Source organism: Quercus suber, unplaced genomic scaffold (genome assembly GCF_002906115.3).
Source record: "Quercus suber isolate HL8 unplaced genomic scaffold, Cork oak 2.0 scaffold_568, whole genome shotgun sequence".
NCBI lineage: Eukaryota > Viridiplantae > Streptophyta > Magnoliopsida > Fagales > Fagaceae > Quercus > Quercus suber.
Window position 1 is genome coordinate 2,176 of NW_027070013.1, and position 21,230 is coordinate 23,405.

At 34.4% G+C, this 21,230-nt stretch overlaps 2 protein-coding genes across 2 annotated transcripts; both read right to left on the bottom strand.

The window, feature by feature from the left end:
* Positions 1 to 2,475: 2,475 nt before the first annotated feature.
* Positions 2,476 to 4,250, bottom strand: LOC136063739 (ATP-dependent DNA helicase Q-like 4A). Its single transcript, XM_065764551.1, has 4 exons — positions 4,091 to 4,250; positions 3,552 to 3,646; positions 3,135 to 3,212; positions 2,476 to 3,065 (listed from the first exon to the last, which is right to left on the bottom strand). The coding sequence occupies exons 2-4, from the start codon at positions 3,611 to 3,613 to the stop codon at positions 2,669 to 2,671; spliced, it is 537 nt and encodes a 178-aa protein (XP_065620623.1). The 5' UTR covers positions 3,614 to 3,646; positions 4,091 to 4,250; the 3' UTR covers positions 2,476 to 2,668.
* A 2,197-nt stretch (positions 4,251 to 6,447) lies between these two features.
* Positions 6,448 to 20,918, bottom strand: LOC112008948 (ATP-dependent DNA helicase Q-like 4A). The gene is made up of 26 exons (XM_024041310.2): positions 20,873 to 20,918; positions 19,227 to 19,317; positions 18,957 to 19,130; positions 18,284 to 18,347; positions 17,482 to 17,895; positions 16,818 to 16,988; positions 16,599 to 16,729; positions 15,981 to 16,344; positions 15,763 to 15,894; positions 15,318 to 15,404; positions 15,082 to 15,209; positions 12,899 to 13,019; positions 12,662 to 12,813; positions 12,415 to 12,550; positions 11,483 to 11,606; positions 11,332 to 11,402; positions 11,127 to 11,195; positions 10,874 to 11,002; positions 10,612 to 10,770; positions 10,429 to 10,509; positions 10,183 to 10,344; positions 9,949 to 10,004; positions 8,087 to 8,219; positions 7,524 to 7,618; positions 7,107 to 7,184; positions 6,448 to 7,037 (listed from the first exon to the last, which is right to left on the bottom strand). The coding sequence occupies exons 2-26, from the start codon at positions 19,247 to 19,249 to the stop codon at positions 6,641 to 6,643; spliced, it is 3,651 nt and encodes a 1,216-aa protein (XP_023897078.2). The 5' UTR covers positions 19,250 to 19,317; positions 20,873 to 20,918; the 3' UTR covers positions 6,448 to 6,640.
* Positions 20,919 to 21,230: the final 312 nt, after the last annotated feature.

Here is a 21,230-nt window from a genome sequence, read left to right on the forward strand (position 1 = left end):
TAAAGGATGGTTTTGAAAATTACATAGTTACTAAGATTTTTTATGCACCTTCAAATGACAAAAAGGTATGGAAAAAAAATACACAATATAATATGCTATATTAATTCTTTTTGCTGCACTATTTCAAAATTAACCAAAGAAAAATATAAAAACATTTACAAAAAAGGGTCACATCATTGAAATTTAATATGAATGCAAATACCTACGAAACATCTTAGCGACAAAGTCTAAACTTAGTAAGATCCAATCAAGAATCTCCTAGTGCCAATTCATTAGCGATTAACACAAATGATGCAACAAAAGGAAAAGTGATGAAAGCTCAAAAGACCCCTCAACAAGCTTTATAAGTGTCACCATACCTCAATAACAAAGCATTGAAGAAAAAAAAAAATTCGTAATGAAGCTTTTTATTACATCACATAATAAAAATCAATAATATAGAAAGAATTAATATGCTTTGATCAACTTTTGTTATACAATATTACTCCAAAGTTGTTTTAATTATTGCCCATTAGTTAAACAAAATAATTATAATAGATACGTGTATACAATTTATAATTGTTACTTTTTATGATAAACTCATTAGTTGAGTTGTGTTGCTTTGATATATGTAATAATATTATTCAGGGGGATATTGTATTGCTTTGATTGACACAGTATAGTTGAATTTTATACTGGATTTTATTGGTCAATCTCTTGTCTAATTATCTTAGGAATTTGATGAGTCATGATTTTGTATACTATCTAGTAAGTTAAGGCATTTATGTGTTAATGAACCTTGCGTGGCAAGTAGTTTTCCCTCATGAACTCTTCCCGATTCACCATGCAGAAGGCGGTGATGTCTTGTATTAGAGAGATAGGATAACTAGTATCATCACCCTTCCTTCATTCTCCAACATGCATATGATCAGCTCATCATGCTCTTATTCAAAGAATTTTCTTGCTTCATCGCCTTAACATTCTCGTTAAGGTATTATAGATTTATGACATTGATACGGGTGGAATTATTGGTGCCATGGTTTTGAGTCTTTTGACAATTGGTCATTAGGGATATTGGATCGGTTTGCTTGAGGCACGATGGAATTTCTCATGGTGAGGAGTCCATTTATAGAGTGGTCGAGATTCAAGACCCCAGTGGTACTCATACTTCTGGTTGAGGTCAAAATTTTTTGGTAATAAAAAATGCCGAAGCTACTATAAAGGTTTACAAAATAATGTAGCAATAAATGTAATTATTGGACTTCAACAAAATAATAAATGAACGTCGTCATAATAGTTTTTTTTGTGATCAATTTGTAAGATTTATGTAATAAAATTTAGGGTTGTGTTAATAAGCACCGTAAGGTGCCCGTTAACAACAATTTTTTTGGCAACTTTTAGCAACTTTTATTTTTTATTTTTTGCAGTTTTTTTGACAACTATTTAATTTTTTTTAAGTGAGATCTAGGATGAGAAATCTAAACAAGCACCGCACAATGCTTGTGAACATTTCCCTAAAATTTATAATGTCCCTGACATCACTCTACATGAGGTTTGGTAAGAGGATACCAATTGAAGGAGATGGTTTCATGACATGTTACTTGGTCGCTTTCCTCAAGACTTGATTCGCCCAGGGCTCTATTGGCCATAGGATTCTCAACATTCTCAACAATTGTATGATATAATGAGCATAGAATTAAGTTGTTTGTCTAATTTTACAACACAACCTCTCTCTCTCTCTCTCATACACGCACTTAAAGAGTGTTGTGTAGGTAATTTTGTAAGGGAGCTTGTAGAAATTGTATAGATCTCTACTTGTCTGTTTGAGCAGATGTCGATTTGCTCAGTTGTAACTATTTGAACAATATACATCTGTTCGAACAAACATAACCCCTCTCTTGTTTTTGGTGTTCAACATAACCTTTCTCTTGTGTATACTCATAAAGACAAACCTTTTACTTGTCTGTTCGAAGAGACAATTTATTTAGACAACTTCTTTTTTGGGGCTGAAAGGAAATCTCTCGTGCTAAACGGAAACCATCCCAAACTTTAAATACTTTCGAAGTTACAACATTTGCTTGCTGTACCATATTGCAAAAAGCACTCAATTGCTAAATTTCAATGGTAGGAGCATACTTTGCAAAATGCTGAATTTCTAGTCACAAATTTTTGCAAAACCTTTCAACAAGATGATCTCATGTCTGTGGTTTGAACCCACCTCCTCTCCCACTATACCTAAAACATGCTGAATTTGCCATCTCAATTGGGTCCCTAACTCTGCCATTAAATCAGAATGTATAAGCAAACTCGGTGCTCAACTGTCAAGAGACATTGCGTTTTCAGTCCCTGAGATAACTTACATGATAATGACTCACAGACAGACACTTATTGAGTCAAACAGGACACCATCACATTCAGATTACACAACTCACGAGCCCTCAATGTCATTTAATGCCTTTCTACTACGATTATAAAATTACCTTTGGTCATGGTGTGTGACATAAGAAACTGGCTACTAACAAGTTTTGCAAAACTGTACACTAAAATATCCACTGCATAAATTATACAACGCCTTTGGTCCAGACAGCCAGAACTGCATGGTTGTCACACAAAAATCTTTCCCATAGTTTTAAATCAAAGGCAACAAGAAATTGCTTTCTAGTTTCTACTATACATGCTTTTGAAATAATCAAGATTGTATCCCGTTTCCAGCTGCTGACCACAAAGGAAGCACTCTTCCATCGTTCGAACTAGCCTTTGTATTTGAACCTTTCATTTCAAAATCATAATCATAGAAATCTAGGTCATCATCTATGCATTGGTTGTAGGAATCTGGCTTCATACCATTAGAAATCTCAGTAGTTTTCTTCTGCTCCGTTACTGCTCTTTTCTTTGATCTACCAGTACTTCTGGAAAAGTCATCATCCTCAAAGTTAGTATTTTGGTTGCTATTTGAATTCCTTCTCCTCTTCATTGAATCAGTACTGTCATTGCTGCCGCTGTTGTTTTTCTCTGTCTTGTAGTATTCGTGGATGGTAGACTCGACGGTTTCAAGTATCCGATCTCCGTACTTGCTTACCTTAGCCCTGAATTAAAGCCAGAAAGTTAGTAAAATTGACTCTGGAGTAACCAGGGCTTCCAACCTCACAACTTACTTGCCAATGCCATTGATCTCAAGAAGTTCTTCCTTTGTTCTGGGAATTCTTTTGCTGATGTGCTGCAGCGTAGCATTACTAAGTCGAGAAGGGGGGTAAAAGCAACTTATTAGGACATATATTAAAATAAAGTGGGATAGAGATGATGAACAGCAATATATAAATGTGTATAAAGACAAATATTGCATCCTGAAAGAATTGTAAAAAGTCAATGAAAATTTTAAGTTTGTATAAAGACGAATATTGCATGCTGAAAAAATTGTAAAAAATCAAATGAATTTATTTTGCTTCCATGACTTTTCCCAAGCCCTGCAAAAGTGGGAGTGGTGCACTAGGTACAACCTTTTATTCTCATAAACAAAAATAGTCATAAATGGAAAACATTGTGGAAGAATAGGAAAATGGCTAAGAACAAACCCAAATATGTGGTATGCCATGACCCCCTCCCCAGCTTCTTTGACAAGAATAGTTCGGAGCATTCGCAGAGCTGAATACAGTTTGGCTGAGAGATTCTGTTGTAGAACACGTTGGTAGAAAAATAAAATAAAACAAAACAAAGAGTTGATTTAGCAGTTAATGAAAGTCATAAATTTCATAAAGCAGAAGATTGCAAAGGATGATGGGTATATGCATATATATTGTTAAATTACCAATTGACCCACAAGCTTAAACTGTTAGAAAATGGTGAGTTTAATCACTTAACTATAATTTTAACACTTCCCCTTAGTAAGTGGGGGCCCAACAAGTGGAAATTTAACATTTTAAATGGGAGGTAGAGCGAAGACAGAGATCGAACTAAGGATCTCTTGCTCTGATACCATGTTAAATTACCGATTGTCCCACAAGCTTAAGCTGTTAGGAAATGGTGAGTTTAATCACTTAACCATAATTCTAACATATATATATATATATATATCTATGGACGTGTATGCATGTATAATATCCATCAAAAATACCAAGTCTACTTCAGGTTGAGGCTCAGCAGGAGTGTCAATTCGAGGAGGACTTAGCTTCCCAAATGTCAATGAGCCTTTTGCTGGAGTCACTCCAGATTTGCTCAGTTTAACCACTTTCGCAGAGGAATGGAATCTACAAGGTATACAAGGTGTCAGTGCATGAGATTGTAGCAATGCATGTCGGTTAAACAAAACTTTATTGGAAATTTGCTTAGGAAATAATCAAAGAGGATAACAGATCGCAGATAAGCACAACCAAAAAAAAAAAAAAAATTCGTAATGAAGCTTTTTATTACATCACATAATAAAAATCAATAATATAGAAAGAATTAATATGCTTTGATCAACTTTTGTTATACAATATTACTCCAAAGTTGTTTTAATTATTGCCCATTAGTTAAACAAAATAATTATAATAGATACGTGTATACAATTTATAATTGTTACTTTTTATGATAAACTCATTAGTTGAGTTGTGTTGCTTTGATATATGTAATAATATTATTCAGGGGGATATTGTATTGCTTTGATTGACACAGTATAGTTGAATTTTATACTGGATTTTATTGGTCAATCTCTTGTCTAATTATCTTAGGAATTTGATGAGTCATGATTTTGTATACTATCTAGTAAGTTAAGGCATTTATGTGTTAATGAACCTTGCGTGGCAAGTAGTTTTCCCTCATGAACTCTTCCCGATTCACCATGCAGAAGGCGGTGATGTCTTGTATTAGAGAGATAGGATAACTAGTATCATCACCCTTCCTTCATTCTCCAACATGCATATGATCAGCTCATCATGCTCTTATTCAAAGAATTTTCTTGCTTCATCGCCTTAACATTCTCGTTAAGGTATTATAGATTTATGACATTGATACGGGTGGAATTATTGGTGCCATGGTTTTGAGTCTTTTGACAATTGGTCATTAGGGATATTGGATCGGTTTGCTTGAGGCACGATGGAATTTCTCATGGTGAGGAGTCCATTTATAGAGTGGTCGAGATTCAAGACCCCAGTGGTACTCATACTTCTGGTTGAGGTCAAAATTTTTTGGTAATAAAAAATGCCGAAGCTACTATAAAGGTTTACAAAATAATGTAGCAATAAATGTAATTATTGGACTTCAACAAAATAATAAATGAACGTCGTCATAATAGTTTTTTTTGTGATCAATTTGTAAGATTTATGTAATAAAATTTAGGGTTGTGTTAATAAGCACCGTAAGGTGCCCGTTAACAACAATTTTTTTGGCAACTTTTAGCAACTTTTATTTTTTATTTTTTGCAGTTTTTTTGACAACTATTTAATTTTTTTTAAGTGAGATCTAGGATGAGAAATCTAAACAAGCACCGCACAATGCTTGTGAACATTTCCCTAAAATTTATAATGTCCCTGACATCACTCTACATGAGGTTTGGTAAGAGGATACCAATTGAAGGAGATGGTTTCATGACATGTTACTTGGTCGCTTTCCTCAAGACTTGATTCGCCCAGGGCTCTATTGGCCATAGGATTCTCAACATTCTCAACAATTGTATGATATAATGAGCATAGAATTAAGTTGTTTGTCTAATTTTACAACACAACCTCTCTCTCTCTCTCTCATACACGCACTTAAAGAGTGTTGTGTAGGTAATTTTGTAAGGGAGCTTGTAGAAATTGTATAGATCTCTACTTGTCTGTTTGAGCAGATGTCGATTTGCTCAGTTGTAACTATTTGAACAATATACATCTGTTCGAACAAACATAACCCCTCTCTTGTTTTTGGTGTTCAACATAACCTTTCTCTTGTGTATACTCATAAAGACAAACCTTTTACTTGTCTGTTCGAAGAGACAATTTATTTAGACAACTTCTTTTTTGGGGCTGAAAGGAAATCTCTCGTGCTAAACGGAAACCATCCCAAACTTTAAATACTTTCGAAGTTACAACATTTGCTTGCTGTACCATATTGCAAAAAGCACTCAATTGCTAAATTTCAATGGTAGGAGCATACTTTGCAAAATGCTGAATTTCTAGTCACAAATTTTTGCAAAACCTTTCAACAAGATGATCTCATGTCTGTGGTTTGAACCCACCTCCTCTCCCACTATACCTAAAACATGCTGAATTTGCCATCTCAATTGGGTCCCTAACTCTGCCATTAAATCAGAGTGTATAAGCAAACTCGGTGCTCAACTGTCAAGAGACATTGCGTTTTCAGTCCCTAAGATAACTTACATGATAATGACTCACAGACAGACACTTATTGAGTCAAACAGGACACCATCACATTCAGATTACACAACTCACGAGCCCTCAATGTCATTTAATGCCTTTCTACTACGATTATAAAATTACCTTTGGTCATGGTGTGTGACATAAGAAACTGGCTACTAACAAGTTTTGCAAAACTGTACACTAAAATATCCACTGCATAAATTATACAACGCCTTTGGTCCAGACAGCCAGAACTGCATGGTTGTCACACAAAAATCTTTCCCATAGTTTTAAATCAAAGGCAACAAGAAATTGCTTTCTAGTTTCTACTATACATGCTTTTGAAATAATCAAGATTGTATCCCGTTTCCAGCTGCTGACCACAAAGGAAGCACTCTTCCATCGTTCGAACTAGCCTTTGTATTTGAACCTTTCATTTCAAAATCATAATCATAGAAATCTAGGTCATCATCTATGCATTGGTTGTAGGAATCTGGCTTCATACCATTAGAAATCTCAGTAGTTTTCTTCTGCTCCGTTACTGCTCTTTTCTTTGATCTACCAGTACTTCTGGAAAAGTCATCATCCTCAAAGTTAGTATTTTGGTTGCTATTTGAATTCCTTCTCCTCTTCATTGAATCAGTACTGTCATTGCTGCCGCTGTTGTTTTTCTCTGTCTTGTAGTATTCGTGGATGGTAGACTCGACGGTTTCAAGTATCCGATCTCCGTACTTGCTTACCTTAGCCCTGAATTAAAGCCAGAAAGTTAGTAAAATTGACTCTGGAGTAACCAGGGCTTCCAACCTCACAACTTACTTGCCAATGCCATTGATCTCAAGAAGTTCTTCCTTTGTTCTGGGAATTCTTTTGCTGATGTGCTGCAGCGTAGCATTACTAAGTCGAGAAGGGGGGTAAAAGCAACTTATTAGGACATATATTAAAATAAAGTGGGATAGAGATGATGAACAGCAATATATAAATGTGTATAAAGACAAATATTGCATCCTGAAAGAATTGTAAAAAGTCAATGAAAATTTTAAGTTTGTATAAAGACGAATATTGCATGCTGAAAAAATTGTAAAAAATCAAATGAATTTATTTTGCTTCCATGACTTTTCCCAAGCCCTGCAAAAGTGGGAGTGGTGCACTAGGTACAACCTTTTATTCTCATAAACAAAAATAGTCATAAATGGAAAACATTGTGGAAGAATAGGAAAATGGCTAAGAACAAACCCAAATATGTGGTATGCCATGACCCCCTCCCCAGCTTCTTTGACAAGAATAGTTCGGAGCATTCGCAGAGCTGAATACAGTTTGGCTGAGAGATTCTGTTGTAGAACACGTTGGTAGAAAAATAAAATAAAACAAAACAAAGAGTTGATTTAGCAGTTAATGAAAGTCATAAATTTCATAAAGCAGAAGATTGCAAAGGATGATGGGTATATGCATATATATTGTTAAATTACCAATTGACCCACAAGCTTAAACTGTTAGAAAATGGTGAGTTTAATCACTTAACTATAATTTTAACACTCCCCCTCACTTGTGAGCCTAAACTTCCCCTTAGTAAGTGGGGGTCCAACAAGTGGAAATTTAACATTTTAAATGGGAGGTAGAGCGAAGACAGAGATCGAACTAAGGATCTCTTGCTCTGATACCATGTTAAATTACCGATTGTCCCACAAGCTTAAGCTGTTAGGAAATGGTGAGTTTAATCACTTAACCATAATTCTAACATATATATATATATATATATCTATGGACGTGTATGCATGTATAATATCCATCAAAAATACCAAGTCTACTTCAGGTTGAGGCTCAGCAGGAGTGTCAATTCGAGGAGGACTTAGCTTCCCAAATGTCAATGAGCCTTTTGCTGGAGTCACTCCAGATTTGCTCAGTTTAACCACTTTCGCAGAGGAATGGAATCTACAAGGTATACAAGGTGTCAGTGCATGAGATTGTAGCAATGCATGTCGGTTAAACAAAACTTTATTGGAAATTTGCTTAGGAAATAATCAAAGAGGATAACAGATCGCAGATAAGCACAACCAAAAACATTCTCATCAAAACAAGCTTTCTCTGATCTAGTAAGTGTTAGATGCATTTTTTTGTCCTTAAATATAGCTTTTATTAATCTAATCTTTCAATAACAAACTTAAGTCTTCACCGAGACACACGAACCAATTTGCTAAACTCACAATAGTACTCCAAACGACATGATGTAGACACAGCTGATCAAGGAACAGAGCAGCTATGGCCCTATTTCCTGGAACCCAACAGAAAGCCTACAGGAATTTGGCCTTTCAGAAGGCCCAAAAAAAAAGAAAACAACAGGATACAGAGACAATTCATCTACACCATGTCTTGGTGATTACAAAACATCCAGGAGAGGATCCAAGCAAGAACTTTATTTGAGAAACTAATATGATAACCTGGAAATCAAACTTTTAAAAGGTTGAATTATACCAACATGGCCATAATTTGTTAAACCGTGTAGGATAGAGTAAAAATATTTGACGAGAAACGAAAAATAGAATAACAATAAAGAACTAAATTACAGTGATGAAGGCATAATAAAGAACTTCATTTCACAGTAAAAACCACACCTTCACCATTACTGCCTTTCAGTGTAAAAAAAGCCATGGCCCCTTGCTCTCAAAATTAAGGTCAATACCCCATTTTCTTTCCCATACAGAAGTATGTTGTGAAACATACAACACATTCCCAACATAGAGACAGAGTCCAAAATTGCACAGCCTAGTAGCAAAAAATTTTAGTAAAAATAAACAAAGAGGCATCAATATAGATTTCAATCAGCTGTTTGCGTGTGTGATACCCTCACACCCCAGATTGTGCAGATTTGATTGGATTAGATTGTTTGAGTGTGTGTTGTGCAGGTGCGTGCTGAGTCCCGCATCGGGTGTTTACTAGATATATCTTGGGATTATAAGTGATTACAAGGAGCTCCAATTGCAATTTTACTAATTCATTTCCGCATGTTACTTGATTACAAATCTATCATAAACCAAAAACAACTAGACCCGGTCAAAGACTAAAGTGCCTTTATCATGAAGAGACAATTGAGACAAGCAATAAAGATGGACACAGAAGCAAGTTTTTAAGCATTCAGAGTCTCGAATGTACCATCAAGGAGACACAGCAACCAGACCACATGTGAAACATATAATATGTTAATTCAACTGCATTGGTGACTTGCAGCATATATGAATTTTCTATGGACAAGCCATAAACAATTAACTTCATTATCCATGACATCTTATCAAAAAAAAAAAAAATTTTTTTTTTTAAATCCCTTCATTATCCATGACATGAGAAACTAGCAACAGTATGACCAACATAAAATGCTTTTTGAGCAATTAACACCCTAATTAATTACATATAACCAAAAAATGAAATGCTAGTAAAATAATTATGAAAGGATATAACAGAGTCCACAGATTTCAGAAATAAAAGGTATTGGACATGGGTGCAAGTATGCAACTCAAATTAGACATTTACATGTCATGTTGGCAAGCATCTGACTGACAAAATTTTACATATCATATCAATACCATATTCACACGCAAAAAGACTTGCTAGACTTGGCATATATCAGATTTACAACTAAGCATGACACAACAGGGCTAAAAAGGACCTTAATATGATTGTCTGCCCGCCAAGGAAGAGATTTTTAGCTTTGGACTCGTTCACCTGAACAAAATTTAAAATAACACTAAACCTTAATACAAGAAATTAAAACAAAGGAAGAAATTTTATATGCATAAACTAACCGTAGTGGGCAACATCAAGGAGCAATTTCTAACCCCTTTCAATCGAAGTCATCTCATATACAAAATACAGAATGAAAGTCTAAAGAAATTACAATTACCTTCAATATTGATGATACAGATCCATAAACATCACTTTTCTTGACATCTTCCACAAGGAAATCCTCAGTAACAAGATGACGCAATATACGGGAAGCTTCACCCTTGTCTAGATGTTTCCCAGCTCCATGCAGGCTTAAAGTCTCATGTCTGTGCTTCTTGACCTAGTCGAAATAAGCCGGACAGAATTAAATAATAGAAAGTGACATGAACATAGAAAGCAAAGCACAAGTTTTATAAGAACGTACAAATTGGCTTAAGGATCCCCTATAGACTTCTAAAATATGAGATGATGAAAACTGCTGCCCCATTAACTTCACCAGTTCAACCTAGCAAGACAAATAAAAAAGTGATTAATGAAATGATAAGTGAATTAAAATGAACTACAGTATCCATAAAAAGGTGTAACTAAAAGACAAAGATGCTCAAACCAATTGCTTTGCAATGCCTGTGACATCCTTCTCAATTAAACTTTTATTCTTCAAACAATTGTCACAGGTTTTTTTACAGTTTGCAGAATCGAACTTCTCTCCAAAATGAACAAGCTGTAGAAGACGTCGACAATCAACATCATTTTCACAATAACTGACCTGAAACAATTTGACATTAGTTAAGAACATTTTCATTCAAATCAATAGGGTATTAGTAACAGACAAAAAAAAAAAGCTACAATGCAAAACTTATATCAAGTACCATGCGCAAAATATTTTCGGTATTTGTTTCCAGTATCCTCCCTGAATTAGCAGTGTTGACGCGATTATATCCAGATGTCAATGGAGTTTGCTCTGCTACTCCTAGGCTAATCATATGCTTGAGTCTTATCTGCAAAAAAAGACAAGTGGGGAAAAAGAACCAATAAAGACAAAATGTTTAAATACAAACTCATTGTTCAAATATAGAATTAAAAAACTCAACAAGAAGTATGAGTTTTACTACAGTGACTTACATAGTCACTATAACTGTAATACAACACACAAGATGACCGCTGACCATCTCTACCAGCTCGGCCACACTCCTGAGACATAACAGTGAGACAATGAGCTAAAAGAATCATTAAGCTGAATTTAAAAAGTCATCCACTGTTGTGTTCAATTCTAAACTACTGACATAAGTATCACTGTCCAAGTAGTGGAATACTTGTTATTAATTACCTGGTGGTAACCTTCAATAGATTTTGGGAGAGAATGATGAATTACAAAGCGGACATCTGGCTTGTTGATACCTGAAATGCACACATTACTATTTACTACATTGTTCTTTGTAATTAATCAAAAGGCAGCAAGCAGCGAAAGTCAATGATACCCATTCCAAATGCCACCGTAGCACAAATTATATTGATTTCATCTTTGCTCCATTGCTTTTGGGTAAAGGCACGTTGAGCTGGATCCATGCTACCATGGTAGAATGCCGCTTTATGTCCACATTCCTGAAGAAATGATAGACTTAAGCAAACATGAATCAAAAAATTAAAAAATACATTATATTTTATCTTTGGCTCACCCCTTGGCCCTCCACACAAATTCCCTGTAGCATAATAGTCAATTTGATGGTTTTCAGGGGTTTGCCATTTGTTTCTTAACTAACACCTTTTATCTTATCACTATTTAAGTACTCCAAATTTAGGTCCTCCCTTTTTTTTTACCTTTCACACACAAACCAATTGCTCAAGAATGTGCAACATACAAAAATAGCACAAATTAGATGGATAAACGTCATTTAAACATGTTAAATACAGCAAGCACATTTGATGAACTCAAAAGATTGTTTCAATGATTTAACAACTATGATTATAATTTCCAATACTGGAAGAACTTATTAGTCAAAAATAATATAAAAGTCCCTTCATCAGAAGCAAGCACAGCTATAGCCAAATTTTCAAATAGGTGTGTCATGTTGCACTTGCACAGTCCCACATAGATGACCATAACATAAGAATGTATACAGGACAATCAATTTCAGTAAACACTAGAAAGCAATCAAGATCAATCTAGTATGACCATAATATCAAAAAATTCAATAACAAACAGATTCCAAGCAAGGCAATAAATTTGCAAAAATTTCAAAGCTAAAATAGACTAAACAAGCAATATTCAGACCTGCAATAAAGTAAATCAAAGAAAGGAAGACGAGAGTACTAATACGTTATTAAATCATTCATGGTATCACGCCCTTCTTAAAAGTACTAAAACACACACCCCGCCAACAAAAACAAAGTAATGATAAGATAGACTGACCTGTAACTTTTCAGCTACTTTTTCACAGTCCATTCTTGAAAGACAATAAATTATTCCACATTCATCAAAGTGGTTTTCTTTGATGAATTTGTCAATGTCTTCCACACACTTCTTAGTCTTGGGGATAACAGAATACCTGCAATGCTCACAGTGAGTGATGAATTCTATTTTCAGTGGGAACTTCTAATTTATTTTTCTTTTTTCTTTTTTTTTTTTGCTAGGATGTGAACATTTATTCAATACTAACCATAAATTTGGGCGATTAAAACTTTGCCGGAAAACAATGCAGTTGACAAGGCCTAGAGCCTGCACAACATCTTCTTTTACACTGGCTGTTGCAGTAGCTGTTAAAGCTAACACAGGAGTATTTTGGAACTTCTGTTTCAAGATACCAAGACCCTGGACATTTTGCAAAACAGCTTAGCACTAAGCAGCAGCTATATTACCTGCAGCATGAAGTTAAAAAGGTTTTAAAAGCCACAACCTGATAATCTGGTCTAAAATCATGCCCCCACTGGCTCACACAATGAGCTTCATCAATAACAACCCTGGCAAGCAATTCCCGAGCATGTAAACTCTCCAGGTGCCTCAAAAGAACATCACTTCTGCATTCAAGAAGATTGGTTTCCAAAATTAACAAAATAATGAAAAGCAAAGAAACAAAACTTCAACTGCACTTTTCAACTCCATACTTTGGTCTTTACAATGTCCCTTCTAAAGATCCAGTTTGTACAATCAACTCTAATCTATGAAGACACAAAACATGACAGCACAAACACAAACAAGACATGACACAATAAACCAAAAGACAAGGGAGACAAAAGAGTACAAAAATACATATTTATTTATATTCAAATACCACGTGCACATCAACACACGCATGTATAGAGTATCATGCATATAATATTTGTGCTACTTTGTAAATCATTCCCAATATATAATTTTAAATAAAATATTCTATATTCATTATTTATAAAAGGAAGACAAGATAAATCACATATAACCCAAGGTTGACTCAAAGAACCATTATTTAAGTGGCTTAGTTGATGTTTAAAAGTGAATTAGACCATCAGATCACGTTTAAGTGTTTAATATGTCCAATTCATTGCCAACTTTAAAGACAGATAATCAGATATTCTATTGCAGGTCTATCTTAAAAGTCTCCGGCATGTGTAGCACACAATAAGTGGGCACTTAGACATATCTGTGAACTGTTGCTCCATAGCTCCTAATTTTAGAAAGAATGACAAATAACCCTTCTCCTCCCCCCTCCCCCCCCCCCTCCCCCCCCCCCCCACCTCTGTCCAACCCACCCACAGACAAAAAAGAATGCCATCAAATGTATTGGCTTTTTCAAAAATGTAATTATCATGTGATTTTGGGCTACCATTTCAATCAAAAACACCCAGATTTTGTAAAAATAGCATTACCCTAATCTACACTGCACCCCCACCCCCCTCTTCAAATTCCACCATTACATCCTTTATCCAGCAGCACTCTCCGTATAACATGACAAACCTATAGCATCTTCATACCATAATTTTCAGTTGTGAATCCCATTGCTCCATTGCCTCGCTCGCTAACACAATAAGACCATCACTTATATTCCTAGCTGCTGCCATCTTTCAATTGTAACATAATTGAATTCCTATCCTCCAATCTAAAATCCAAGGATCACTCCATCTCCCAACTCTCCACACAACAACCTAGGCTCACTATCATTATTTTTCCTGGCCACCGCCATCATTATTGTCCATCATTGCATCATCATCACTTAACCATTTTTTTCAAACCCCAACAGTCAAACTACAATCATCAAAACCACCATCAACCAAATTCAAAAGTCAAAATGAAATATAATTCAAAAATTAAATCTGAAATGATTTTGGTTGTGCTCCCTGCATCAACCACCATCACATAAACTTATGACCATGAATATTCACCCTAAACCCATCAAAAACCCACAAACAAAACCACCATCACAATCCATTAAGCTACATCACTGACATGCCCTAGTCTAACATCCACTAACATTACCATTGTGGTCAACTTGCAACCACAATTGTGTAAACACTGAATGACACAGCAAACCATTATCACAGACCACTTAGTCTAATTTTAAATTCATATAAGATCCTTTGTTCTCTTCAATTTCTCCACTTCCTTTAATTGGAAGTGGAGGAACAAGTACCTAGGAAGTAGGAACTGTATTGAAGAATCCGTTAAAGAATTAGGATCTAAAATCCATATAATCAAGAAAAGAAGAGGACAAAGGGACACTGCCAATCACCAACATCCAATCATACAGAACCTTGAAGAATGGACTTCAGCTTTGCTTTAATTGGGTTTGTTAGTCATTGTTCTATTGGTTGTGCAAAAATGATTGAAGAAAAAACTAGGTCATGGCTTTAGCTAGTTTAAATCTTTGGAGATTAAAGAAAGCTCAAGAATGGTTGAGCTACATCAACAATTGGGGAAAAGATGGCTAGTTCATCTTGGACTACTAGAAGTGTCAATTTGTCCTATATTTGTTATAAATAGCACGCTTGTCCATTTCTAGTGTTTCTTCATCAAGCAATAGTCAAGTAATGCAGCTAAAGTAATAGGACATATCAGTGCATGGTTTTTTGCAAAATAGTAATCATGAAGATTAAAAAAAACACTCACCTGGCAACTTTCTCTGGTGTCACATATAATAGCTTGTATTTACAGTAATCAGAGCATAGCTCTCTAAGGATCTCCTGCTGTTCTGTCCATTCCATATTGCCACTTAAGTAAGCAGCAGGTATGTTCGCCTAAGTGCAACTCAAAGAGAAAAAAAATGTATATCATTCAATAAGCAGCACATAAATAGTCCAGATGGCATTGAAGGCTGCAGACGTCAGTGATAAAGCAAACATTACCTGCAATAGATGCATTATCTGATCTTGAATCAGTGACACGAGGGGAGAAATTACCAATGTTATACCTGGACAGATAAGAGCAGGGAGCTGCAAGGAAAAAAAACCAAACAAAAAATTCCGAAGTGTAAACTCCCATAATGCAAACGACAAAAAGTTAAATTTCCCAATATTAACAAGGGAACCCTACACTATACAAGTCGCTTGATCTAGAATACCACTAAAATGAAGCAAATAAGAAAATGAACAAGCAAAACAGGCCAGAATTATCAATTATGTACTGACCATAGATCAGAAAATTAGAAACAACAGATGACTGAAATCATTTTTAAAAAAGGGATCAGTAAGGTGGCACAATCATCAAGATGTACTGAGAATGAACAGGATCTTATTACCCAGAAATTGAAGAAGAACCATGATCCATAAGATCCTTGCAAGCTTTTTTTACCTGATATGTCAAACTCTTTCCCCCTCCAGTGGGCATTAGAACGAAAACATCACAACCACTCATTGTAGCATTAATAACCTCTCTTTGGTTGGGGCGAAAAGAGTGGTTCCCAAACACTTTCTTGTTATTGGCCTGAGATTGGAAGGATGTAAATAACCATCAGGATGACATCCATCATCCATGCAAATAAGAAACTTGAAAATAATTCAGATAAGCACCTCCAGCTTCTTTGCCCATGGGAAGTTCTGACTACTCCACTTTTTGTCATTAGAACCTTCAATATAATTAACTTCAACATACTTAGGAACATACGGTTCCCTTTCCAAAGGGCCTGATGAAACATCAAATCTATCTACAGAGGAGAATGAATTCCACCTTTCATTCCCTCCCAGCTCATTATTCAGATTTACCTGGGCTTCAAATCTCATTGGCGTCTTGAAAGCAGCTGCTTGAGGTGTTTCATATTGAAATGACCTGATGGCTGTTGTGGATGTAGAATAATGTGATCTTTGTCTTTCCTCGTCGACTGAATTGGCACGAAGATACCCATCAAGCTGCTGAATTTGCTTATTTAGCTGTGACCTAACAATAAACAAACATTAATTGGCTCATACCTCTTAGACAATGATGATTAGTGTATTACAAAAACATGAAAGAGTGCTATTATGAAACAACAAAAGGCAATATAAACCATTCTGCATGAATTCACGTATTCATCATATTCTATTATTTCTTTGTATATTCAGAATTTCACTTTGTCATTTCCTCTGAACAGATCCAATATATGTAGCAAATAGAATATTGAACAATAATTACAGATCAGGTGGGAAGCAAACCTATCTTGGCGAAGCTTCTCAATGTGCTCTGAGGTGAGTTCATTAACATTATCAAGCAGTTCATTTGATATAACGATTAGCATGTCCTTCATTTCCTGCAAATGAGTCGTAGCTTCGGGGCACAGTCCTAGCTGCATTACGACCAAAAATCAGGCATATGAAGCTGACAGTATACTAAAATGGAGTCACAATTGATAAGAAAAAATATGCTACACCTACCTTAAGACCATGACTGCAGTTTGAGCACAATTCCAGTGGCAAACTACTTTCATCTTGCCTAGAAAAATTATCTTTATCTATAGTTGGAGTAATGGGCGGCAGCTTAGAAATTGATGGTTGTGGTGTGCAAGTTGATTGGTACCGTTCCACTATATTGTCCACATCAATATTCTGAACCCAAAGGCAGTAAATGAGACAGGTGAATGCACAGAAATCAACATTGACATCAATAAAGCCAAAACAACATATGACTTCAGATACATAGAAATATGAGGACTACTTCAACACTTAAACCAGAAGTACATGAAATAATTTTTAACCAGCGACCTGGATTCACCAGAAACAACCTATGAAATCTTCATTTGCATACGTTCATAATCAAAACAGCAAAAAATAAAAATCACAACTTTCTTTAAAAATGTAATCCAACAGATACCATATTACAAACAAACTCAAATTTAGCTACTTGATAAGCGCTATTTGATGCACTTGAAACTATGCCAACTTTCTTTTATTGGTAAAATTTTGCCAACTTGATGATATTTAAACAATTAAAAACATAGAGTTCCAACATGAATTACTCCTAACCAAGTTAAATTGATTAGAGCTAATTCAGGTTATCCAAATTTCATTGTAATTCATAAACAACAGTGATATGAATTACCTCAAGTATGTCATCATCATCCAGGTTACCAGCAAAAATTCCTGCAGACTCTTTTACTTGGTCAATATGAACAGTATGATTGTTGAATGATCTATCCAAATTCTGAGAATGAGAATTGTTGACTATTGATGCTCTTATCTGACTCTTTTCAGCTTCCATGGCTCTAACATTACTTGATGAAAAATTATTGCCCATGGACCTTCCGGGTTGACTAATCTTGCTGTTGGTTTCGCTGAAATTTTTATGTGTTTGCATACCTTCCAAGCTTCTTTCAATGCTAAATGTGCTTTGGGAAATAGTTCTTCCTCCAACACTGTGAGATACATTATTATGAAGATCCTTAACCTGTACAGTTTTTCCAGGTTTTGTGTACTTCCTGCAAGAAATCTGAAGATTGGAAAGAGTATGCCAAGCCTGCCAAAAGTTTTCCATTGAAAATTTATTACCAAATTAGAAGAAGTTATGAACAAATATGGCCATTGAATGTCTATAAATGGATAAACAAGTTAAGAACATTATCTTTTGATTGACTTAATTATAAACTGAAACAAGAACTAGAGTTTGTCAACACCAAGTATAATAACAAGATCATAAACATAAGATTTTGTTATAAAAAAAAAATATAAATAAATAAATAAGAGCACAGGGCAAGCAGTTTCAACTACAAAATGAATTAGAAAAAGAACTACTAGCTAACACAGTTCAAATGAAACATTAAAAAACATATTCACTGCTATAAATCAATTTAATTAGAAAATTAGGACAGTTGAAAATGAACATAGATCCTGCCTAACAACTTTACCTTTTCCACTTGTGCCCTCTGGCTCTGCAACCTTGCAATATTTTGACTTTGGAAGTCCATTGCCCTGAAAAAATAAAGATTTTATTAAAACAAATATTAAAAGTTTAACAAAGTCTGAATAAGTCAACTTTGACACCTTTTAGTTATAGAAAAAAATTAAACAGCCTCGCATAAAATAAAGGAAATTTTTCCACAAAAAAAAAAAAAAAAAATGGTGATCTCTTTGTGTTAATGGAGTTTTTTTATACAAGTACTTGTGTTAGTGGAGTATTGTCTTACAGTAACCAATGAATTGTGAATTCTAAGGAATAAGAACTCAAGAATTTCGTATAAGGCCTTTAAACTTATAATGTCAATTGCAAACCATTAAAAAGCATGACCATGCAAAAAACAAGGAATCAGAAGAAAATGAGCCAACACGATAAAAATATTGTTATTAGGTAAAAGGTATTCACATTTTTTCTAAACTGCAATCACAGAATACCAAATGTGCATCAAGTTTTTGTATATATAGAATAACGTACTCTAACAACTGCACAGCCCCGATTCCCATCATAAAAATATGCATTGCATCAATATATAATCAATTGATAAAAATTCATTTTCTATGGAAGAGAGATTATAGAGTGCACTACAAAATAAAAATAAAACAGTGTGTTTAATGGTAACATACCGTGCCCACATTGCTCCTTCAGCACCAGGTTTTTGTGAGGACAACGAAAAAAGGAAATTTGAACTCAAAAACTTATTTTGGCTTAAGAAATTATCATGTGCATTAGCATGTTGTGACAAATTAACTTTAGGTAGGTTATCATCACATTTGAGCCTTTGACCTGAATTGCTCTGGCTGCATATAAATAACAAACAATTAACTACACAAGCTAGGAAAAAGGAAAGGAAATTGGTGCAAAAAAAAAAAAAAGAGAACAATTATAACTCTTGCCTCATGTGCATTTCCATAGTCATTGATAAGCATATTCGCCTACCAAGTTAACAGTTCCCCATTCTCAAAATCCACATATTAATACAAAAGCCTGCCATATAAAACCTCCTCAATAACAAATTTCAATGTACTACAAAATAAAGGAATTCCAGTCTGCAAGTAATTTTGAGAAGATACAAAACTAAAGTCAAAATTGAAAAACCCAAGGTAACAAACTAATTGAGCTAACCAAAGTAGACATAATGAAACGGGAATATTAAAAAAATTTACATAAAACCAAAACAAGAGTATTCAACCACTCCCACTCACATCCACAAATGAAAAACTGGAGAAGACATCCTCATAAATATCAAGTCAAAGAAACATGTTCTAAAAAGAAAAAGGAAAGAGCAAGTTGAAATAACTTCTAAGGAAAAGTAGTGATGTGCACTAGATAATTATGACTTGCAACATTATCATCAGCGATTCACAAATTCATGACTCATGCAGACATGCAGTTTTCACAAATCCAATGAATGAGGCAAGAGCAAGATTTTTTTTTCTTGGATAAGTAATAGAAATTTATTGAAAATGGAAACAACTACTCTATGTTCACAATTATGAACATAAAGCACTTTGAAAAAAAAATACAGGCAAATTAATCAGAAGATCTAAGAGAAAGTAGGAAATCAAATTACTGATTACCAAGAACTCTTTAGTCCAATATATCATTTGTGCATTTAACTTATGGATTTTAATTTTAGCCCTTGGAAGAACCAAATTACTGATTATCAATTCTTATCAGAAAACAAAGACCACAGGAAGATGATAAGATTTTTGCATCTTATCAATGATATGGTCGCAATATGGCATCTCTAACTAGTTTTACTCCAACAATTCTTCATTCAATTTCTGTAAGATTTGCAAATGCACCAAGCCTTCTTATCAATAACAAGACAATCTGGATCAAGTTCAGTAGGCCCAAAGAACACTAGTTTGTAAGAGTTTTAAACAACCCAGCCCTCACAAATTTTACCCTTAAATACTTCATCTTTTCCATCCGACAACTCCTTATCAGAAAAATTCATGATCATAGGTCAAGCCCATCTCCAATGTATATACAAACAGTTGGATTACACGCTCCCTTTGTTCTTAACAAGCACGCCAAATTTAAGGAAAGCTCTGGCTATAAAAAGTATTGGGTACCAAAAACAAAAACTTAAAATTTAAATATTTTACGATATAGTTACTGATTTCTGACCATTTGAATATTTTGTCAAGTGGTATAACATTCATAAAAGTTACCCTGAGTGTAACTCAAACCCAACCCTATATAAATTATACACTCATAACCACATTTCTCATTTCACATCCAAACTATGTATATATCCCACTTAGCATAGTTCACATCACTCTTCTTCTAATTAAACAAAATGGGTATTATAGAAAACATCCCTATACATTTTCATTTTCTACTAATCCTCCATTAAAACCAAGTTACCCACAATAATGACTATCCACAGAGATATACAAATTCAAAAAAAATACAGAATCAATTGGGGCTCTGAATCCAAACACGGCGTATTGAAAACCCTAAACAAATATATGTGTGTGTGTGATGTGAAATGAAGTAGAAACCCTAGAATTGAGGGATTGAAGTTGATTACCTTTGGAATGTGGAAAATCTTTGTTAGGGCTTATTGTGTTTGCTTTTTTTTTTTCTTTTTTTTCCTTTTTTATAAATAAAAAAAATTATATATTATTCTCAACAACAACAAAAAATTGTATTGGTTTGTGTTTCACAACCACAAAATTGAAGGTAGCCTATTTAGCATTATGAATATTGTGTTTTATTGAAATTATTATAGAAAAAAATATAAATGAGAAATAAAATAAAACGATTTTGTTTTTGTTTTGTTGAAAGTACTGGTAAAAAAAACTACTATCAAGGATTAAAAAAAAATTATCAAAATTTGTAAGGATCTTTTTTTCTTTTAATCATAAACTTTATATTTCTTAAACTCA

Bases quoted from the DNA above. Each gene is read 5' to 3' on its own strand.
- LOC136063739 (XM_065764551.1), bottom strand. From the start codon at position 3,613: ATGCTCCGAACTATTCTTGTCAAAGAAGCTGGGGAGGGGGTCATGGCA. The intron at 3,213-3,551 runs GTTTGTTCTTAG...TTCTCGACTTAG, and splicing joins ATGGCATACCACATATTTGG to TAATGCTACGCTGCAGCACA. The intron at 3,066-3,134 runs GTAAGTTGTGAG...GCTTTAATTCAG, and splicing joins GAGATCAATGGCATTGGCAA to GGCTAAGGTAAGCAAGTACG.
- LOC112008948 (XM_024041310.2), bottom strand. From the start codon at position 19,249: ATGACTATGGAAATGCACATGAG. The intron at 16,730-16,817 runs GTAGGTGTAGCA...GTCGTAATGCAG, and splicing joins ACTGCAGTCATGGTCTTAAG to CTAGGACTGTGCCCCGAAGC. The intron at 11,403-11,482 runs GTATCATTGACT...TGTGCATTTCAG, and splicing joins TACGGTGGCATTTGGAATGG to GTATCAACAAGCCAGATGTC.